Source organism: Tachyglossus aculeatus, chromosome 22 (genome assembly GCF_015852505.1).
Source record: "Tachyglossus aculeatus isolate mTacAcu1 chromosome 22, mTacAcu1.pri, whole genome shotgun sequence".
Classification (NCBI taxonomy): Eukaryota; Metazoa; Chordata; class Mammalia; order Monotremata; family Tachyglossidae; genus Tachyglossus; species Tachyglossus aculeatus.
Genome location: NC_052087.1, coordinates 15942529 through 15963247, shown reverse-complemented (window position 1 = coordinate 15963247; position 20719 = coordinate 15942529). Strand labels below are relative to the sequence as shown.

General features: G+C 41.5%; 1 protein-coding gene across 2 annotated transcripts in view; it reads left to right on the top strand.

Annotated features, from left to right (window-relative positions):
* NAV2 (neuron navigator 2) overlaps positions 1–20719 on the top strand; it is a 361092-nt gene that overhangs the window by 144888 nt on the left and 195485 nt on the right. The window contains exons 5-7 of one of the 2 annotated variants that reach the window (XM_038764951.1): positions 4352–4625; positions 6260–6328; positions 14222–14403. In XM_038764951.1, the coding sequence (XP_038620879.1) occupies positions 4352–4625; positions 6260–6328; positions 14222–14403 (525 nt within the window). The remainder of the gene's footprint in view (positions 1–4351; positions 4626–6259; positions 6329–14221; positions 14404–20719) is intronic. The other variant, XM_038764952.1, reaches the window with a different exon arrangement.

Below are 20719 nucleotides of genomic sequence, written 5' to 3'. Positions count from 1 at the left end.
TTACAGACTAAAGTAGGAGGGAGTTCAGGTATTGAATCCCCATTTTTCAGATGAGGAAACTAAGACACAGAGAAGTGAAGTGCCCAAGGTCACACAGCAGACAAGCGGTGGAGCTGGGATTAGAAAACATGTTCTTTGATTCCCAGGCCCATGCTTTTTCCACTACACCAAGCAGCTCCTCATGACAAGGGGCTGAGGGGTATGTACCTTTCATTCAGTAAGAACTTGAATGAACTTGACTGTAAGTGTATCTGGCCACCAGCAGTTACATTGTCCCGGTGCACAGATTCATATAACTGAGGTAATGACCTCCAAAGAAAACAGGTTGTGGGCATGAGTGAGATGAGGTAATGTCCAGTAAAGCTGTCCTGAAGGGGCTTCCAAGATCCAATCCAATTTCATGTTTTGGACTTCTCTGGGCTGTCCTTATGATGAGATTAGTTGAACCAAGACATTCACAGTAGAGTATGTAGCTGTATGCAGTGCTCCAGTACAGTGCTGGAAAGACTATCCTAGGGTGCCACTGCCAGCCCCCAACCAACTTTTCTTAGGACAATAATTGTACTAACACTTGCTTACTATGTTGGTGTCATGAAACCCCCAAAACAGTTTCTTATCCCATTACAGATAACGTGGAAAGATGAAGCAAGGCTGGGAATAAAGGGTAACAGTCAGTGAATCCATGCTCTGGTGGTAACGAGAGGAATGTACCCTCTAATAGATCAAACAATCAATAGCATTCATCATAATTATAATTATGGTACTTGCTATGTGTCAAACACTGTTCTAACAGTTGTGGTAGGTACACATTTATCAGGTTGGATGCAGTCCCTGTCCCAAATGAGGCTCACCGTCCAAGTAGGAAAATGCATAGGCATGAGTAGGATTGAATCCCCATTTTCGAGATGAGGTAACGGGCACAGAGAAGTTAAGTGATTGCCTAAGTCACACAGCAGAAACATGGCAGAGCCAGAATTAGAAACCAAGTCCTCTGACTCCCAGGCCTGTGCTTTTTCCATTAGGCCATGCTGCTCCTCTTTACTGATCACTTACTCTGTACAGAGCACGGTGCTAAATTATCTGAAGTGTGCAATAAAGAGGCACAGTTCCTACTCTCAAGGAGATTACTCTCCAAATTAGCAAATCAAATGGGAAAATGTGCCAAGTACACTCAGGAGAGTTCAGTACAATAGAGAGGACAAAAATATTCCCTACCCACAATGAGCCTACAGTCTAGAGGGGAAGCTTACAGTCTCTCTCTCTCCCTCTCCCAGAAGATATATATATGTATATAGCTAGATATATATATATATATATATATATATATATATGTGTGTATATATGTATATATATACACACACATACACAGAGAGAGGGGGAGAGACAGAGATATGTTTCTAATTCTAGCTCTGCCATGTGTATGCTATGTGACTTAGACAATCACTTAACTTCTCTGTGCCTGTTACCTCACCTGGAAAATGGGGATTCAATCCTACTCATGCCTACTCATTCCTACTTAGATTGTGAGCCTCATTTGGGACAGGGACTGCATCCAACCTGATAAACTTCTATCTACCACAGCTCTTAGAACAGTGCTTGACACATAGTAAGTACCATAATTATAATTATGATGAATGTCATATATATACAGTAGAGAGAGAGAGATTCCCAACATGAATGTGAGGACCAAGGGAATGAGTGGGGTTGGAATAGAGGAAGTTCCTTCACAGCAGTCACTAACGTGCTTAAAGGCCCCAAAGTTGCCCGAAGTCTGGAAGGAATTGCTGGCTTTATCCTCCGTCTTCTTACCCATGGTGGCAGATACAGCTGGAATTAGCCCACATGAAGATTGGGCCCACTGGGATATACCAGCATTTCAGTGGACTAGTCCAGCCCAAGATTGGTGGTCTAATTAACGCAGGACATCTGGGAAAAAGTGTACAACTTCCCAACAAAAGGGGAACAGTTTATTATCTAATGTGAATAATGAGAGAGGTAATTTGGGAACATCTTGAGTTAAAATGGCAGGTGAGGAACAAACAGATACACCCCTCTGTCAGCCAACACACTTGCATCTAAGAGTCAACTGGCAGACAACGTGTTAATCTTGGAGAGGGAATGAAAAGAAGCTCCAGCAGGAAATAATTCAGACTGTCCTAATCAGCAAATCCCATCAGGACTAAAGTATAATGGCAATGTGCCACTCCATTCTCCAAGATAAGAGAGCCAGAAAAGGGGCCTGCTGCAAACATGTGGTTTGTTCTTAAATGGGGTTCATTCATAATTTTTTTTTCCCCCTGGATTCCTTTATGGAAGAAGCCCTCCCCTGCACTTTATATAGTCTTCGCACCAAGTGCTAGCCTGAGCTGATATACTGATTACATCGTCCGTCTGTGAGACAGTCTGGCTACATTAGCACTCTCTTTGCTATATAAGACCCTCTTGTGGCCTGGAAGGCAGTTTTCCTCGAAGGCCCTTAGTTGCCTGGTTCTTGCTGAAGCACATGATTGAAATAGGAAGGGAATGGTATTTACTCAGAAGGAGCTTGATTCGTGCTGTAAATTCCCCATGTCGCAGCCCAGCCCCCTGTTTAACTTTTCCTGTTAGGTGCCTATCATACGTGTCTATCAGTCAAAAGAGATAACAGATGACATTCATTCATTCAATCGTATTTATTAAGTACTTACTCTGAGCGGAGCACTGTACTTAACACTTGGGAGAGTACAAAACAACAATAAACAGATACATTTGCTGCCCACAATGAGCATACAGTCTAGAGGAGCTTTCAGGGACAAGCAGTCTTTAACATTTGCTCTAGTCTGTAATTGATCATTTTATTCAGGCCCTGTTTCCTGGGCCTTACTATGTACAAAGCACTGTTCTAAGCGCTGAGGAGGTTGCAAGGTGATCAGCTTGCCCCCTGGGGAGCTCACAGTCTTAATCCTGTCAATAATAATATTATTATTATTATTATCCCCCCCCCCCCTTTTAGACTGTGAGCCCACTGTTGGGTAGGGACTGTCTCTATATGTTGCCAACTTGTACTTCCCAAGTGCTTGGTACAGTGCTCTGCACACAGTAAGCGCTCAATAAATACGATTGATTGATTAATAATAATGGCATTGTTAAGTGCTTACTATGTACAAAGCACTGTTCCAGGCACTGGGGAGTTTACAAGGTGGTCAGGTTGTCCCATGTGGGGCTCACAGTCTTAATCCCCATTTTACAGATGAGGCAACTGAGGCACAGAGAAGTGAAATGACTTGCCCAAAGTCACCCAGCTAAGTGGCAGAGTTTTGAACCCATGACCTCTGACTCCAAAGCCTGTGCTTTTTCCACTGAGCCATGCTGCTTCCCATAATCTTAATCTTAATCTTGTATATATGTTTGTACGTATTTATTACTCTATTTGTTTATTTGTACATATTTATTCTACTTATTTTATTTTGTTAATTTGTTTTGTTCTCTGTCTCCCCCTTCTAGACTGTGAGCCCGCTGTTGGGTAGTGACCATCTCTAGATGTTGCCAACCTGTACTTCCCAAGCGCTTAGTACAGTGCTCTGCACACAGTAAGCGCTCCATAAATACGATTGAATGAATGAATGAATGACTTCTCAAGGGAGACACATTTAACCATTTGAAAACTAATACCTTCTCCTGGAATCTTGCCCTCCCTCCCCCTGTCTCTCTTTTTATTTTGACAATGGAGAGGGATTTTCTCCCAGCTCCTGAGGAAAATGTTGGCCAAGCAAGATTTTATGATTGGAACAAAGCCCTTTCAGAACAGTCTCTGATATGGTTTGCCTACCTGATGAACACAGTATTTTGGAAGTGAAAAGCAGCATTTTTTATCATCACTGTTACCTGGATGGAGGACAGTATGGGCAATCTGATTTAGTTCCAGCTACATGGTAAACTTGTGGTATTTATAATGCAGGAGGAATGGCAAAATCAGTGTAAAGCAGAATGATCCTGATCCTTGGGTGGGGATTCCCCACCCTTGGATGGGTTAATGTTTCCTTCCCAACAAGTGGAGACTTGATAGGTGACTTGATTTCTGTATTGCTTGCTTAAAGGAAATTCTCTTGTAAACTTTTCCACACTAGGTTGCAATTTGTCTCTCATTGCTAATGTATCCACTGTAATCACTGCAGGGGAGAAAACTCATTTCTTTGTGGTTGAGGCCCAATTTTAATCAGCTGGGATACCAATTAAGTTTTCAGGAAGTCTGCCGCATGCTATAGGAATTAAATTCCAAATGAATCACAGAGCCAAATGAGGGCTGAACCAGCTCATTGTAGAGGAGAGAGAAGGGGCACGTGTCTAACAAGGAGCTTTTATTGTTTTGCAGAAATCAGGAATGGAAATCTCAAGGCCATTTTAGGTCTCTTCTTCAGTCTTTCCCGTTACAAGCAGCAACAGCAACAGCCTCAGAAACAACCCCTCCAGCATCCTTCATCTCAGCCGACTCCTGCCGTATGCCAGCAAGCCAGCTCTCCCTACCAGTGCCAGCTTGGGGTGCAACAACCTCAGCAGCAGGTGCAAGCTACATCCCAAACCCAGTGCCAACCATCCCAGCCAGCTTTGCATCAGCAGTTAAAAGCACAACCTGAAATGCAGTCCAGGTGGGGCATTCTCTTCCAAATTCATTCCACTTTTACAGGAATACCCCTTGCAACTTGCTGTGGTTCCTCCTCTTGCATGGAACAGGTTTTTCATCCAAGCATCCTGGTTGCGGAGAACTCGTCATAGTTAGTGAGAGATTGTAGAAGCATTGGAACACATGGGATATGGCAGCCTTCTGAGTCCATGAGTACTGCTTATTTTTATAGGTCAAAAGTGCCAGTTAATTAGTAGTTTTATTGTAATTTCATCTTTCATGTGTGCCACCATATGTAAAACTCATTTCCTGAACTGATTTCAAAAGCCTTTATCACAAGCATGTGAGCTTTCTGTAAGTCAAAGAGCTTCAAGATGCATTTTTTTTCATGTGTTCCAAGTGCACGATATTGCAGTAATTCAAGTTGTAAAAGGCAAAAGCTCTTTTATTTTGCCTTTCTTAGCCATGCAAGAATTTCATAAAGGGTCACAGGCAATTTTTCAGGGGTGAATGGGCTGATCATGTCCATTGACAGGGACAGTAATTTTGGTACTTGGCCAAGAATTAAAATAAAACTAATAGGGGTTCTGTCCCTGGCAGTTTAACAAGATCTTTGATATCACCCACATCCGTAACCAGAAGAATAAAACCAAATCCTTCTCACCAGCCACATGAGACCCTGCACTAAACCATTGTGACTCACCACCTTATTTTAGATCCTGGTGTAGCAAGTGTGCATATTTATTTTTAGAGTGGTTGGCTAGTAGCTTTCATCTAAGCCTGATAGTACAGCATGAACTATTGTTATTAAAACTAAATACAATACAGGGAGACCTGTAGGCAGAGTCTGGTAGGCAGAAAATAAATTTACAAGATTTGCACCCTTCAAAGTCTCCCTAACACCATATGTGAAGTTCTAAAGGTAGCAAAACATTTTTATTTCACTCTTGGAAAAACTGTCAGTACTTAGTTCACTCAAAAATACGATTGAATGAACCAAGTACTGACAGTTTTTGCAGATGTGCTAATTCCTTGCCATAACATCAGTGCTCTCTATGTAGGCTTGGTGGATGGGAGACTACATTTAAGTGACCATTTCCACACCCCAAGGAGTGAAAATTAATAGCAGCAGTGAAGTCTTAAAACATTTGTAGCCATGTTTGGTGTCACCACAGTGGTTTATTAATCTGAAACACACTCTGAGTAGCAGAATAAAAAAAGAATGCAGAACATCTAATCTATAAATTTTATAGAAGACTACATCGTTAATGTATTTGACTGAAATCTGGTGTTTTCAGTTACAATATAGCATTCATTGTATTTGTTGTTAAGTTAAAATAACTGAGGGTGGGAGGAGATAAAACTGGAGATTGTTTGGGAATTGCCTGAAAACCAGATATAAGCTGACCCTGTACATAGGTTATTGACTGTCAGTTCCCACATAATGGAAATTCCTAAACTTGAGGAAGACACATCCCAAAAAGAAGCTGTCGGAATTCCAAAAGGAGCTTGGGGAAGTAGGGGTTGGTGTGAGGGCCCAGGAGGTGAATCTATTCAATAATCAATATCTTGTCCATTGAGTATTGGGGTTTTTTTGTTTTTCAAAATGGCTTTTCTCCATTCACTCATATCTTCCGCTTTTTCTTTCCTGTTGTACAGTGCATCATCCAGGGACTCATCTCAAAGCAAAATCATCCGGTTCACACTCAGTCAGAAAAAGACTTCTAGGTTAGCGTTTATTCCTCTTCTGCAAGCATGAAATAAAATCTCACCCTCTACCCTCACTGAAAAACTTGTGGTTTTCTCCCTTGTTGCATGTTTGGGGATTCAAATTAACAAAGAACACATGGCGGTTGGCAATCAAAGATTGTCTTGCAGTTGGAATGGAGGTAGTCAAGGAGGTGGGGGGCAGAGAAGGGCTTAAAAAAAGGATAGGAGCCCAAAGGTTTACTGGATTTAATTTGGGTTTAGGGCTTGGCCTCATACAATAAAGCCCAAATCAATGGCATTATTAAGGCCTTTGTTCTTTGGCGGTTCTTCATATTGTGTTTGCCCCTTGCTCCTCCCTCCCCTTTTCACCCAATCCCCAGCAACTCCCTCCTCATGGAAGTGTGCTGTGTGTGCTGAGTTTTTTTTCATATTGTTGAAAATGCTGCCATAAGGCTGGTTTTCTCTTTACAATTAAAAAATTGGAGCAAGATTGAGTGTTGTCAGATGAGGTCCAGCGGCAGAAGAGATGGATGTCTTGTTTCTGCGCCAGGTGCTCTGCAGTTGAAAACATTTTATCTCTTTGAAAATGAATTTGCACATTAAGTCTTGAAAGGACCTCACAGAACAGTCTGGAAATACCCATATACTCATTATTAATACCTTCCGAATAGTCTTTAGCCATAAGCAGCCCTCCAGATATTGTTATGGCTGTGACTGGTTCTTTAAAGACTTACCATTTTGGTTCAGCCCTAATCGACTGAACAATTGTTTCAAAGTGCCCGCTGACGTACTGTAAGTGTCCCTTGATTCACTCATTCAAGGGTACAGGTTGTAGAGAGTGCTGCTATATTTGGTGCTTAATCACCTAAATTTATTTTAATACTTCACCCACTAGTCTACTTCCCTTGGAGCAAGAGGGCAAGAAAGACAAGAATTTAGAAATATCTCTTGAGAATGCTTAATGCAAGCACTGAGAAGTAGCATGGCCTTGTGGATAGCACACAGGCCTAGGGGTCAGAAGGACCTAGGTTCTAGTAATGGCATCTCCACTTGTCTTCTGTATGACCTTGGCTAAGTCACCTCACTTCTCTGAGCCCCAGTTACCTCAGATATAAAATGAGGATTAAGACTTTGAGCCTCATGTGGGACATGGACTGTGTCCAACTTGGTTGTCTTGTATCTGCCTAGCACTTAGTGCAGTACACAGTAATTGCTCAACAATTCCCATAAGAGTTTAGTATGGTGCTTTGCACATGGTAAGTTATCAGTCAATAAATACCTCTGATTAGAACTGACATTAAAACTTAGGATATAGTCCTTGACCTAGAAGAGTTTACAGAGTTATTGGGACTTAGCACATGAACATTTTCTCATTAGTACTTACATTCAGTTTCTCTGAAAATGTCCTTTCCGGTTAAAAATGGGAGCAACAGCACATTTAAAAAAATAGAAGTGTTCCCAATTAACTTCCGTCTATTTCTTCTCCCTGGCTCCTGTTTCACACAGATTTTACCTCTTCTCTGTAACTTCCCACTGAGCAGAAATGCCTTGTTATTCTCTCCTCTCCAAGTCTGGACTCTGCTACTGTCAAGTCAATGAAACTTAGATTCCGTGTTTTCCAAGAAAAGAAGCACATGCACAGGCTCCAGGCAGAAGAACATGGGGAAGGTCTAAATCTCCCTTTCATTCTTCTGAGAGCTTAGAGACTGGGGCCACCCTTTTCAACATAATGAAAAGACAAAGTGAACATGCATTTTACTGGCAAAGAGGATCTTCTAAGGTATTTTTGGTGTCATTAGCACTACCACCACCCAGTTAAAAAGGGATTAGAAGAAAGTAAAGGTGCGGAAGTAATAAAACAAATGGAGGAAAAGGAGAGAAAAGGGAAATAATTATCTACAGTCATATTCAATTCCACAAAAAAAGCCATCATTGGTCTGGAAGTCAGCAGACATGCACCTGATGCAAAGGTGTTAGTATTTAGGGCGTGCCTATATGCAGAGCACTCTAAGGAGATATTCCTTTCTTCTGGCTGTCCCTGCCCTCTTACCCCAAGGGAAGGAAACTATAAGTGAAGTCTTAAAAGAAAGTTGGGTGGTGAGATGCTGGAAGATCTCTAAGGAGCTAGGAATATACCTTAGAGCATTGCCCCTTTGAATTCTGGACCTCTGAGAAGATCTTGCTAATTCTGAGGAAAAGCATGAAAAAGATGGGTTCGCATGGAGTGACTTCTTTGTCGTGAGCTCCCCTTCCTGATCCCTCCTTAGTTATGTCTCTTCCGTATCCTTGATGGTGTCTTTAGAAGCCTTGAGTCTTGCCTGAGCTTGTTCCCAAGTGATTTGGATCATGAGGGTATCCCCTAGGGTTAACACTGGCATTGCTTTTTCAGTGAGCACTTTTGAGACCGAACTTGGTGGGGTTGAGAGTGTGGCCCTCAAAAGCTGTGATATTAAATGACAGATGCTGCGGTAACGTGGAATTTTCAATTTAATGACTTTGTTTTCAAAACGGCTCTTCTGCTCTGACTGCCTTTGAGCTTCCAAGCATGTGCATGCAAGCTGCTACTCCCCCTGCTTTCTGTCTTTCTCTTCTCTTGATCTTTGAAGTGAAGCTGGTGTAGAAATTTCCTCTCCTACCAGCACGTACAGCACGGGAGAACTCAGGGAGCTCTTACAGGTTGCATGCTGTGGATAATAGTTTGACAGTCTTCTGTTTTCAGAAATGTGCAGAACAAAGAAAACAACAGTGGGTTAGCAGATGGTCTTTTTTATTCTTTTATTTGTTCCACCACTTCCCTTGTATCACACTGCAGCATACATTTCATATGTTTTTGTATTTTATATATATATATATATATATATATATATATATGTGTGTGTGTGTGTGTGTGTTTATAAATGGCATTATGAATTATGTGTCATGCACCATGCTAAGATCAGAGGTAGATTCAAAAGAATCAGAGTGGACATTCCCAGCCCCCCATAGGACTCACAATCTAAGAAGAAGATAGAGTATTTTATCTTCATTGGTAGGAAACTGGGGCACAGGGAAGTTAAGTGATTTGCTTGGATTCCTAAAGCAGGCAAGTGGCAAATCTGGGATTATAGCCCAGGTCTTCCGATGCCCAGCCTATGCTCTTTCCACTAGGCACTATTGCCTCTCTGGTTTTTCCGTCAGCTTTAACAATGCCAGTTGATGATCTAACATCAGGTTCCTTTTAAAATCATGTTACCAAACTAGCCTGGACTATCAAAACATAAAGTACATTTCCTTTTTTCATACCTTCTTCCTCTCTTTCCCTAAGGAAAATGGTAACTAAATGTATTTTCAACTGTTGTTGGGGTTACCTGTTCAGATTTTCCCACACTGAAGGAAAACCTCACAAGTCAGCAGGCTATTCTCCTCCCTGCTAGGGGTCGATTGGGTCTCCCCTGTTAGAATGTTAGTTAGTTGTAGTACGAAAACGTTTCTCATGTATCTGTTTTTGTACCGTCCCAAGCACTTAGTCATCTATTGCATCCAAGAGGTGGTCTATACATACCACTACCATAGATCTCTTTTTAGAATTGTCCTATTTCACATAGGAAAATTACTAATAACAATAAAGGTAATTCAACACACAACTCCTTACCCTCAGCATCAAGGCTCTCCATCACCTCACCCCCTCCTACCTAACCTCCCTTCTCTCCTTCCACAGCCCAGCCCACACCCTCCACTCCTCTGCCACTAATCTCCTCACCATGCCTCGTTTCCGCCTGTCCCGCCATCGACCCCCAGCCCACGTCATCCCCCTGGCCTGGAATGCCCTCCCTCTGCACATCAGCCAAGCTAGCTCTCTTCCTCCCTTCAAGGCCTACTGAGGGCTCACCTCCTCCAGGAGGCCTTCCCAGACTGAGCTCCCTCCTTCCTCTCCCCCTCCTCTTCCCCATCCCCCCCACCTTACCTCCTTCCCCTCCCCACAGCACCTGTATATATGCTTGTACGTATTTATTACTCTATTTGTACATATTTATTCTATTCATTTTATTTTGTTAATATGTTTTGTTTTGTTCTCTGTCTTCCCCTTCTAGACTGTGAGCCCACTGTTGGGTAGGGACTGTCTCTATATGTTGCTACTAATAACGACAAAGGTAATTCAACACACAACTCCTCACCCTCAGCTTCAAGGCTCTCCATCACCTTGCCCCCTCCTACCTCACCTCCCTGCTCTCCTTTTTCAGCCCAGCCTGAACCCTCCACTCTTCTGCCGCTAATCTCCTCACCGTGCCTCGTTCTCGCCCATCCAGCCATCGACCCCCAGCCCATGTCATCCCCCTGGCCTGGAATGCCCTCCCTCCGCACATCCGCCAAGCTAGCTCTCTTCCTCCCTTCAAAGGCCTACTGAGAGCTCACCTCCTCCAGGAGGCCATCCCAGACTGAGCTCCCTCCTTCCTCTCCCCCTCCTCTTCCCCATCCCCCCCGCCTTACCTCCTTCCCCTCCCCATAGCACCTGTATATATGTTCGTACATATTTATTATTCTATTTTATTTGTACATATTTATTCTATTTATTTTATTTTGCTAATATGTTTTGTTTCGTTCTCTGTCTCCCCCTTCTCGACTGTGAGCCCACTGTTGGGTAGGGACCGTCTCTATATGTTGCCAACTTGTACTTCCCAAGCGCTTAGTACAGCGCTCTGCACACAGTAAGTGCTCAATAAATACGAATGAATGAATGAACACAGAGGCTAAGGGTCCATGTTACAGAGTTCCTACTGCTGCACGATTCTATGCTTTTGTCATTCAGCTCACCCCCATGTCTCCTTGAATCTCCGGTTCCTGGAATGGCTGGGGGTAATGAAGCATTGTGCTAAAGCCAAAGAGACAGAGAAACAAGATATCCTTCCTTCCACCAAAACAATTAAGTGTGTTAATCCCACAAAGCTACTAAACCTAACTAACAGAGGTTCTGGCACCAAAAACAAAAGAAAAGGAATACTAGCTGTTCTCCCTGAGGAGAGTTCCTTCAATTCATGTGCTCTCAAAAAAACCTTACTCCATACCCAAGTCTGGCTACCAACCCTCTCTGGGCAATGCTGGATCAAAGCGATGAGATTGTTGGGTTAAAATCAGGGCTTAATTTGTAATAAGGGTTACCTGTGAGCAAGAAATTCTGTCAGTTTACATTTTAAATGTAAAATGAGTCCATGTGTGGCAGTGATCTTGTTGTTTTCACCAGTAGCAATACTACTAGTCCACTTGGCTAGTAACAGGAAAGAGCAGCCTACTATTATAGTTCTATATGTATGTTCAACTGGTTTTGTGCATAAAGTACTTAAGGGTTTAGAAATCTAAAGTCCAAATTTCATTTTTACATTTATAACTGAATTGCCTATTCCAGAGGGATCTAGGTTGACTCCCAACAAGCCCCAGTACAAATCAAACATTGATCAGGGGGGTTGCACCGTATTATCCCAATGCCTTCCAGAGAAAATTGTACCTTCCCCTTCTTAACTTCCAGGTAGTGTGCACATGCGCTTCCCTACCCAATTCTAATTTCAGTCCTGGAACAATGGTCACTGTAGAGGTAATAATAGCAACAACATTTAAGGTGTTTGTTAAGCCTTAATGGGCCACTACCCTTAAAGAGAAGTAGATACAATACAATCAGATAAAGTCTCTCTCAGTTTAAGGGGAAGGGGTAACACTTTGAGCCTAATTTTACAGATTAGGAAACTGAGGTAGAGAGCATTTAAGTATCTTTCCTAAGGTTACACAGGAGGTAAATTGTGGATTTGGGATTAGAACCCAGCTCTCTGATTCTCAGTCCTTTGCTCTTTCCACTAGTCCATGCTGCTTCAAGAGTGAGAGTCAAAGTTGGGGAGAGGCCAACAGGATAAACATGCTATACCCCAAGTTGGCAGGAGAGGCAGGTGGGGCAGGATGCCTTGGGCTCAGCCCTCAGTCAATCAGTGATATATATTGACCCCTTCCTATGTACAGAACACTGACTGTACTAAACACTTGGGAGTTGTAGAGATTAATTCACCCCCACCCCTGGGATTTTGAGCCAGTCTTCTTTGCTTAGCTCCATGCCTAACTACCCAACAAGTATGCTTGCTGTAAAATAAACTGGTTTCAGTTGTGCTAAAGTCTTGGGGATCCAAGACTCTCCCTGCTTCTTTCTTGCTATAGGTCTCCCCCTTTTGGTAGCCAAAGAATTATGGAAATAATTCTTTTTAGTATTTAAAAAAGTGGCCTCTTTACTGCATCTTTAGGTCCTCAACTCTTTTGGAATTCTCCTTTTAGTGGAAAAGCTGTAAAGTGCACCACATAGCTACATGCTGTTCCAGTGACATCATTTTTGAGCAAGTCTATAATCCATTTTCAATCACATATATGGTCATGAATCGCCAAATATGTGAAACCAGCCTGACCAGATGGGCCCACAAGTCAGCAGTTGCAGAGGCCGGGCTGGTGCCTCAATCAGGTTTTAACTATTTGGCATTGGGTGCTAAGAGTTTATGACCATAGATGTGACAGAAAGTGGACAGGGTGATGTTAAGTCCTATCCCAGAATAAGGATAGAAATGTGGTGCGGTTTTCCAAAAGGCAAAGTTTGTTTTCCAAGCTGTGCGTGAAAGGTCAAGTTCCCGAATGGTGGCCTCAATTGCACCATCTTTGAAATCTGCCTTGACAGCACAATTGACCTCTTCAAAAGAGCTGAAGGAAAACAAAACAGGGTATAAACAAGATTTGAGATGGAAAGAGCTGATTGCAAGGTTTTTTGCCACTTATTAGGAAAAGAGCTGCTACCCTTTTCTCCACTCACTAATGGCTCTTGAAGCCATGAGTAATGGAGTTACTCCAAATTCCTAGCAATAGAAATTTTTATGGTGCCCTCACACCATCTCATGTTCTGTATTTACAGCATAAGTTATCTTTCTTGCTCTGCCAGCGAGAAGAGTTTTAAAGAGATTACTTGCATATATAGAAGTGCTTCCAGACTCCACTCATCTTTGACTGGTACTTAAGGATTTGCATGTAAAGAGAGGTCTGCTTGCTTCACTAGTTTAAAATTCAGAATTATCGCTTGGTTTAATTTAAATGTGTTTGCCATTCAGCAGCATATGTCAGCTGAGTAGACATTTAATAGAAAGAAGTATTTTTTTCATAATCAGTGCCTATTAAACAGCTCTTTATCTGAAATCACCCAAAGCTTTTCCTGTCAGAGTTGAATGAAAGGACTTGCTCAAAATTGGAGGTGAAGAAATAGAGAGGACTTCTAACTGGATTTCCAAAATGAGCATGAATCACATCTCTTATTTCATGAATTCTGGAAAGTGTTAGGACACATTTAGCCACAAACTATTTAGATAAGATGAACTCGAGGATGTGGTTTTTGAGAACAGGGTAGTCAGGCACTGAGAGAAGGGAAGGTACCCGTCTCTATTGTTTAGACCTGATCCACTGGCTTGCATTTAGGATGTTTTGGATTCTGTTTTATGTTTAGTAATTCTGTTGCTAAAGATTATAAATTCTTATTTGTGCACTGGTAAGTGTGGTAAGCAGTTCTCTCGATAGCTAATGCTAGACTGGTAAGAGATTTTAAAGCCTCAGACCCTTTTTAGCACACTGACTCAGGTGAGTTAAAACAGCATGGCTTGATGTGTTGATTGTTAGAAGTATCCAAGCCAAAAGAAAATGGAAATGGTTTCATAGCTTTAACCTGTTTACAATCTGAAAGCACAGAGCCTTTCCTGTTTCAAGTTTGTCCCCTCCCTTTACATAATCTTTGTGGTGATTTAACTACAATCCCTTACTTTTAAGCCTTCTTTAGCCCTGGGCCTGTGGCACTTCCTTGGATTCCTCTCTTCTCAGGTATGGTTTTCTCCCCTGACCCAGGTTCCTGTCTTTTGGTTTTCATTGCAGACTCCCAGGTCCTACTACGAGGGTATCCACTGCGGGCAGTGAAGCCAAATCTCGTGGGTCCATTAGCGCCAACAATCGGCGCAGTCAGAGCTTTAACAACTATGACAAATCAAAACCCATCACCTCCCCACCACCGCCACCACCACCACCACCGCCACCATCTTCCAGCAGCTATGAGAAAGGTAGGTAACTCTTTGCATAATTTTTTCCATTTTTCTAACTTTACCATTTTTTAATTGTATGGTGTCTCCATTCTGGCACTTTGGGTGACATGTATTCATTTTTCCCCATCAGAAGGTACGGTGCCAGTACTTGGGCGTTCAAATACAGCAGCGATGAACAATTTAGGGTTGCCTTCTTCATCCCCCCCAAAATAGCATCCAGGGGGGCAAGCTCTGTTTCTACATTTACATATATCCCTAGAAGGATGATGAGTCTGAGACATAGCTGTGGTGAAAATGTTTTTCTGCCTCTGTATGATAGGTTGGCTATCTATCCTGTGTTTCTTAAATGAAGGGTTGATATGTACGTGTTGCATGTGCAGTAAAGATGTAAATCTGAACTGAGTGTTCTTGGTACTTAACTGAAAGGCTCATTCAAAGATGGGTGAGTTTAGAAAAGCCATTTTTGGAATCATCATCATTGTTTTAAAAGTGGCATTTGTTAAGCCCTGGGGTAGATATAAGGTAATCAAGTCAACACAGCCCCCGGTCCACATTGAGCTTACAGTCTAAGGATGGAGAATGAATATTGAATCCCTAGTTTACAGATGAGGAAACTGAAATGCAGAGAAGCTAGGTGACTTGCCCAAGGTCACACAGCAGGCAAGTGGCAGAACCAGAACTAGAACCCAGGTCTTCTGACTCCCAGGTCTGTGCTCTTTCCACTAGGCAAAATCTTTTTTTCTATGACTTGATTTTCATAGGAATTTATGTTCACTCTGATGATTAACTTTGGGCATATCCTTTGTTCTCCTGATACAGTAAACAGAGCAGCATAAGAGGAAAGAGAATGAGTAATTTGATTAAATTGGAAGAAGCCAATAAAAATTTTGTAAATTGGTAAAATCTGTGCATCACATGACTAAAATTTTAATAATGGCCTGTTTTAGTTATGCATACTCAAGTTGCTGACAGCTCAGTTTGAAACTTCCCATCAGCAGTGATGATTGAATAAAATGTCCATGCAAACTATCAAGATTCCCTCTGGGATCTAGGGCTTTTCTTTTTTTGATGGTATTTGTTAATTGCTTACTATGGGCCAGGCACTGTTATAAGAGCTGTGGTAGATACAAGTTAATCAGGTTGGATACAGTCCTTGTCCCTCACAAGGCTCACAGTCTTAATCCCCATTTGACATATGAGGGAACTGAGGCACAGAGAACTGAACTGACTTGCCCATTGTCACACAGTTCCACTCTGCAGAAGTCTTTCCTGGGAATCCGTAAATGCGGTGGTTTCTGAGCCTAATGCTTACTCAACACTAGGTTGAGTAACCAATCAGTGATACTTATTGATCACTAACTGTGTGTGGAGCAGTGTACTAAGCACTTGGGAGAGTACAATAGACTATGTAGACATGATTCTTGCCCTTTAAGGAGCTTGGGCCACACGTGAATTAGAAATTTGTGGACTCCAACTCCATTAAACTTAAAATTTTGAATAAGCTTGTGTGCCTGTTAAGAGTTCAGATTGCATTTGATTATGATCTGTCACTTAAAGTGAGAAAGCTGACTAGACTAAGTGACTCCGTGGAGCCCAAGGACTATCTCTGCCCATGAAACAGCTTGTGATTAAGCTGTTGGTCAAGACACTGTCCAATTGTCTTTATCGAGTAACTTTTCACTTACAATGTTGAAGCTTTTATAAGAGGGAAGAGTAGTGTTGTTGGGTTTTTTTTGTTTAATTTTATTTTTTTCTTCCTTCCTCTGCCACATATCCTCTCTTCTGATGATTTGTTACTCTGGCATTGACACCAGTCCTCTCTTCTAGGCATATTCCATCAACACCATTATCTTCTCTTTGATCACCATTGCTTTTTATTAAACTCATGTTGTTAGGACTCATGTTGTTAGACAATAATAATAATGGCATTTGTTAAGCGCTTACTATGTGCAAAGCACTGTTCTAAGCGCTGGGGGGATACAAGGTGATCAGGTTGTCCCACGCGGGGCTCACAGTCTTAATCCCCATTTTACAGATGAGGGAACTGAGGTTCAGAGAAGTTAAGTGACTTGCCCAAGGTCACACAGCTGACATATGGTGGAGCCGGGATTCGAACCCATGACCTTTGACTTCAAAGCCCGTGCTCTTTCCACTGAACCACGCTGCTTCGATACAAGGGTTTTACAACCTCCACCATTATTTCCTTCCCTAAGTAACACAAGAGCTATGGAGCCACTGAGTTTTTTTACTTAAAATCTCTATAAATTTGTCACAATATGGTTCAAGCAGTTGGACTAGGTAACCATGAGACCTGAGCTCACTTCCAAAGTTTAACAGGGTTGTGAAGTTAAAGGAGCAATTCTGTCTAGAAATTACCCATGTCACTATCTGGGTAAAATTGGGAATATAATAGGAACACTTGAACTTTTATACAATGCCCTTTCTGTGGAATGATCAGAGAACTCAAATGCAAAAGCAATCAGAGAACTCAAATGATTTGCAAGGCTCAAGAAACTATGTAGAAAGAAGGCTGGGTGTTCGAGAGCTTGTTTTTATATAATTTTGCTGCCATGCTGTCTCACTCTCAAGCATCGAGTATTGTGTGTTCAATAAGTACTATTGATACTGACACACTGTTCTACTATGGAGACTGGCTGTGGCACAAACAGCTCACAGAGTCTATAAACATGGATTGTCTTGGGGAGCTATTCCCTTGGCCTCATTTGCACTGGGGAGTAGAGCCAAATCCCTGTGCTATTTTAAACTGATAACATTTTACCCTTCAATCATCACCTCTATCTGAAAATGTGAGTCAGTAAGTGCACTGTTCAAATAGGTGGATTTGTGGTGTGACAGTTCGGTCAGTGCATGAAATTGGGGGTTTCAAAATCTCCTTTTTTTTTCCAAAATGTTTTAAAATCTGGCATTGGCTGCCATAGGTTTGAATGACATAGAGAGAGTAATTTATAAAAAGCATTAATCAGGAGATGAATGATTAGTGGGATGATAGAAATGGAAAATGACCATTTGATGCATGACAGAGTTTAGGTAATAAATCACACAATTTACCAGCCTTTCATATTCTATGTGAAAAGTGTCAAACCCACATAATTTAAACTTAATTTCAAGCATCATTTGATATAAATTTGGAGAAGAAGATGCTTCAGTGTTGTGGATTTGTGGAAGCCATTTATCCCAGGGTTGAGTACAGCTGAACATCAACAACAGATGTTCAATTGAGTGGCATTTTCTGAAATTATTTTTCTTCTTCAGGTTAGTCATTTGACAGTGTTTCTAGGCATTTAGCATTTAAGTGAATATTCAAAGTTTTATAGTTTGGGAAGGACAAAACTATTTAAGTGTATGGTTGTTCCAAGCCCACAGATCTCAGTCCTCTCCTTAGTGAAATGGCTAAATCCAAGTACCTGAAAACAATGTTAAGTCACTGTATTAGTACTGTGCCTGAGATTCTATTCACCATTGCAGAGTACTTTTGTAATAGCTTTTATTAGGCTTATAAACATTATAACACCTAGGTATTTTATAGAGTGAATAATGAAATTTCTCTCAGTCATTACCTTCTTCTGATTTTAGAGCAGCCATCTTTCACAAAATCTTTTCCATTAATATATGCTTGCATTTTATCTGCTATGAGTATTTCGGTACACAAAAGTGAAATAATAACTTTGTGAGCCTCCCTTTGTCGAATCGATCGAAGTCAGTGAATCAGCCTGTGGGTTTGGGAGCCATTTAGTGATAATAAAAAGCTCATCTTGGGACATGTAAAGTGGGTCACTTTCTAGTAATTGGTTCAATCCTAAGCATTTAGAGGATGTTTAGCAGATGGTATCCAAGGAGGATGAATAATCATCTTGCTCCTCTTGGCTTACTCATAAGAGAAAATGGAAATAGGGGAGGAGGGGAATTCTTCATTTTTTCCTGTTCTCTACTTCAATCAGAAGTAGGGTTCATTGTATTTTTTTTTCTGAAATTCCACAAGTAATAAGAAACGGTTAACAACTCTATCTGTAACAAGACCAAAAAAAGGAAAGAAAAATGTTAGAAAGACTGACGATAGTCAAACTCTGGTGCCTCCCGCAGACCATTTCTATCATAACAACTGTAGCTTTTATGTTCTTTAAGATCATACTGTATTCACAAAGGAAGGGTGAGAACAAAGCAGAATATTACAAAAATATAATTCATTCACTCCAGGCCAGCCTATATCCTCTGCTTATGTGGAATTTAGGGGAAATGAGTGGATCGGAATTACATCTAACTCTCTACTGCACTCTTCCAAGCACTTGGTACAGTGCTCAGCACAGAGAAAGAGCTCAAAAAATGATTTAATTGATTGATTAAATTTGATAGCTCCTCAGAACAGGGGCCTTGAAAAGTGTTACCCCAAGAGATAGAAATAAAAGAGGCCCCAAGCCCTTAGGGTAGCAAATGGAAGAAAGAGTGTAGCAGAGAACAATGTTTGTGTGTACACTGGATGGAAAGAACTGTTGGTTATGGCATCAGTATCATCAGACACCACACAGACACACATGTATGAATATGAGCTTAATCTTGGAAATCTGAAGGAAAGTGATATGTGTTGTAGTAAAGATGTATATGCTATATTGAATGCCCTACAGAGGGCAGCAAATGCCATGGAAATATGAAACTACTTTTCCAACACAATGAAGAATTTGAAAAAATACAGAAAAATACCTGTTCCTTATTAAAAAGGTTAAAACAGTTTAGGTTCCAAACCCTATGGTCATTGTCCTTTTAATTAATTCCCAGTATCAATTGGAGCAGTGTCACTGCCCAGTAGTAGGCTAAATAAACAACTGTAAGAGATATAACAGAGGACTTAGGTTTTCAGGAATGGCACATTGTTCTTCAAACCTTGACAGGATTTAAGGAGGACTCTGTTTTCATTTCTGTGAACTGGAATAAATAAATGAAATATCAGCAAAACTTTCTCATCACATGCCAGAAATGTGGTGTCTTGGGTTGCCAGCATGGTGGCAGGTCTCCAAAGCCCATCCATGCACTTGCTGGGAAAGTGTTGAGGTTCTTCCCGGCTTCCCTGATGCAACATGACCCACAACTGGAAGTGAGGGCTTCTGAGGCGAGGGGATTTGGCCTTGGAAAGTTGGCTCTACCTGCTTCAAACTGTTGTTCAGAAGCTGACCTTCTTAGCCCAGGCTGGAACATGAGAATTGTTCAGAAATGTTAGATCTGCATCAGGGGACTGTAGCTGCCGACTTTAGAGATCTAGTAGCGAAATATTTTTGGATCACGTGACCAGAGCTGTACCCTCTTTGCACTGCGGACATGCCGTCTGGCAAGGGAGCTGTCAGTGAAACCTCTCACCACCTGCATCAGTGCGTGTTGAAACAGGCCGCCAAAGGCTTGTGGTTGGGAGCAACTCTTCTACTCAAAGTATCTGGCTCCTTTCTTGGGTATTGCCTGCTGGTCCCCGGGGTCAGAATTTGGCTTGTAGTTGACCAGCAGATGTTTCTGGTAATGAAAGATACTACAAAATGACTTAACGATATGCTAAAAGACTCAGTCAAAATGATACCTTGCATGGATCTTCACTATTTTCATTTCTTGTGCAGTATTAATTGATAAAATAATTTTAGTAAGGAGTTAGAACCATCTTTTTACTTCATATTTCTACTAAGAATCTTAATGAAAGTTATTTTTTCCATAACCTTGTGAGGGATATGAAATGTGCTAGTCTCATCAATTAAGGTATTTGGAAGCAAGGATCCAAAGGCTAGCGACAGAGCAGGGAATAACTAAATAAACCACCAGGCCCCAATGCAAACTGTGTATTTTGCTGAGGTCAGGAGATCCTACTACCTGTGCAAATTAACTCTTTGCCTATAGCGTCTAATGTTTATATCTGTTCAGGCAAAAATTTCCTGTAAGGGTAATTTAAAAATACAAACTTAAATGAAGTATCAATCATTAAATAACATTTATTGAACACTTACAGAGAAATAGCATGTCTCAGTGGAAAGAGCACGGGCTTGGGAGTCAGAGGTCATGGGTTCCCAGCTGCACCATTTGTCAGCTGTGTGACTTTGGACAAGTCACTTCACTTCTCTATGCCTCTGTTACCTCATCTGGAAAATGGGGATTAAGACTGTGAGCTCCATGTGGGACAACCTGGTCACCTTGTATCTCCCCCAGTGCTTAGAACAGTGCTTGGCACATAGTAAGTGCTTAACAAATACCATCATCATCATGATGTGCAGAACACTATTCTGCACAATACAATTAGCAGACATGTTCTCTGCCCATAATAAGCTTACAGTCTAAGAGGGGGAGA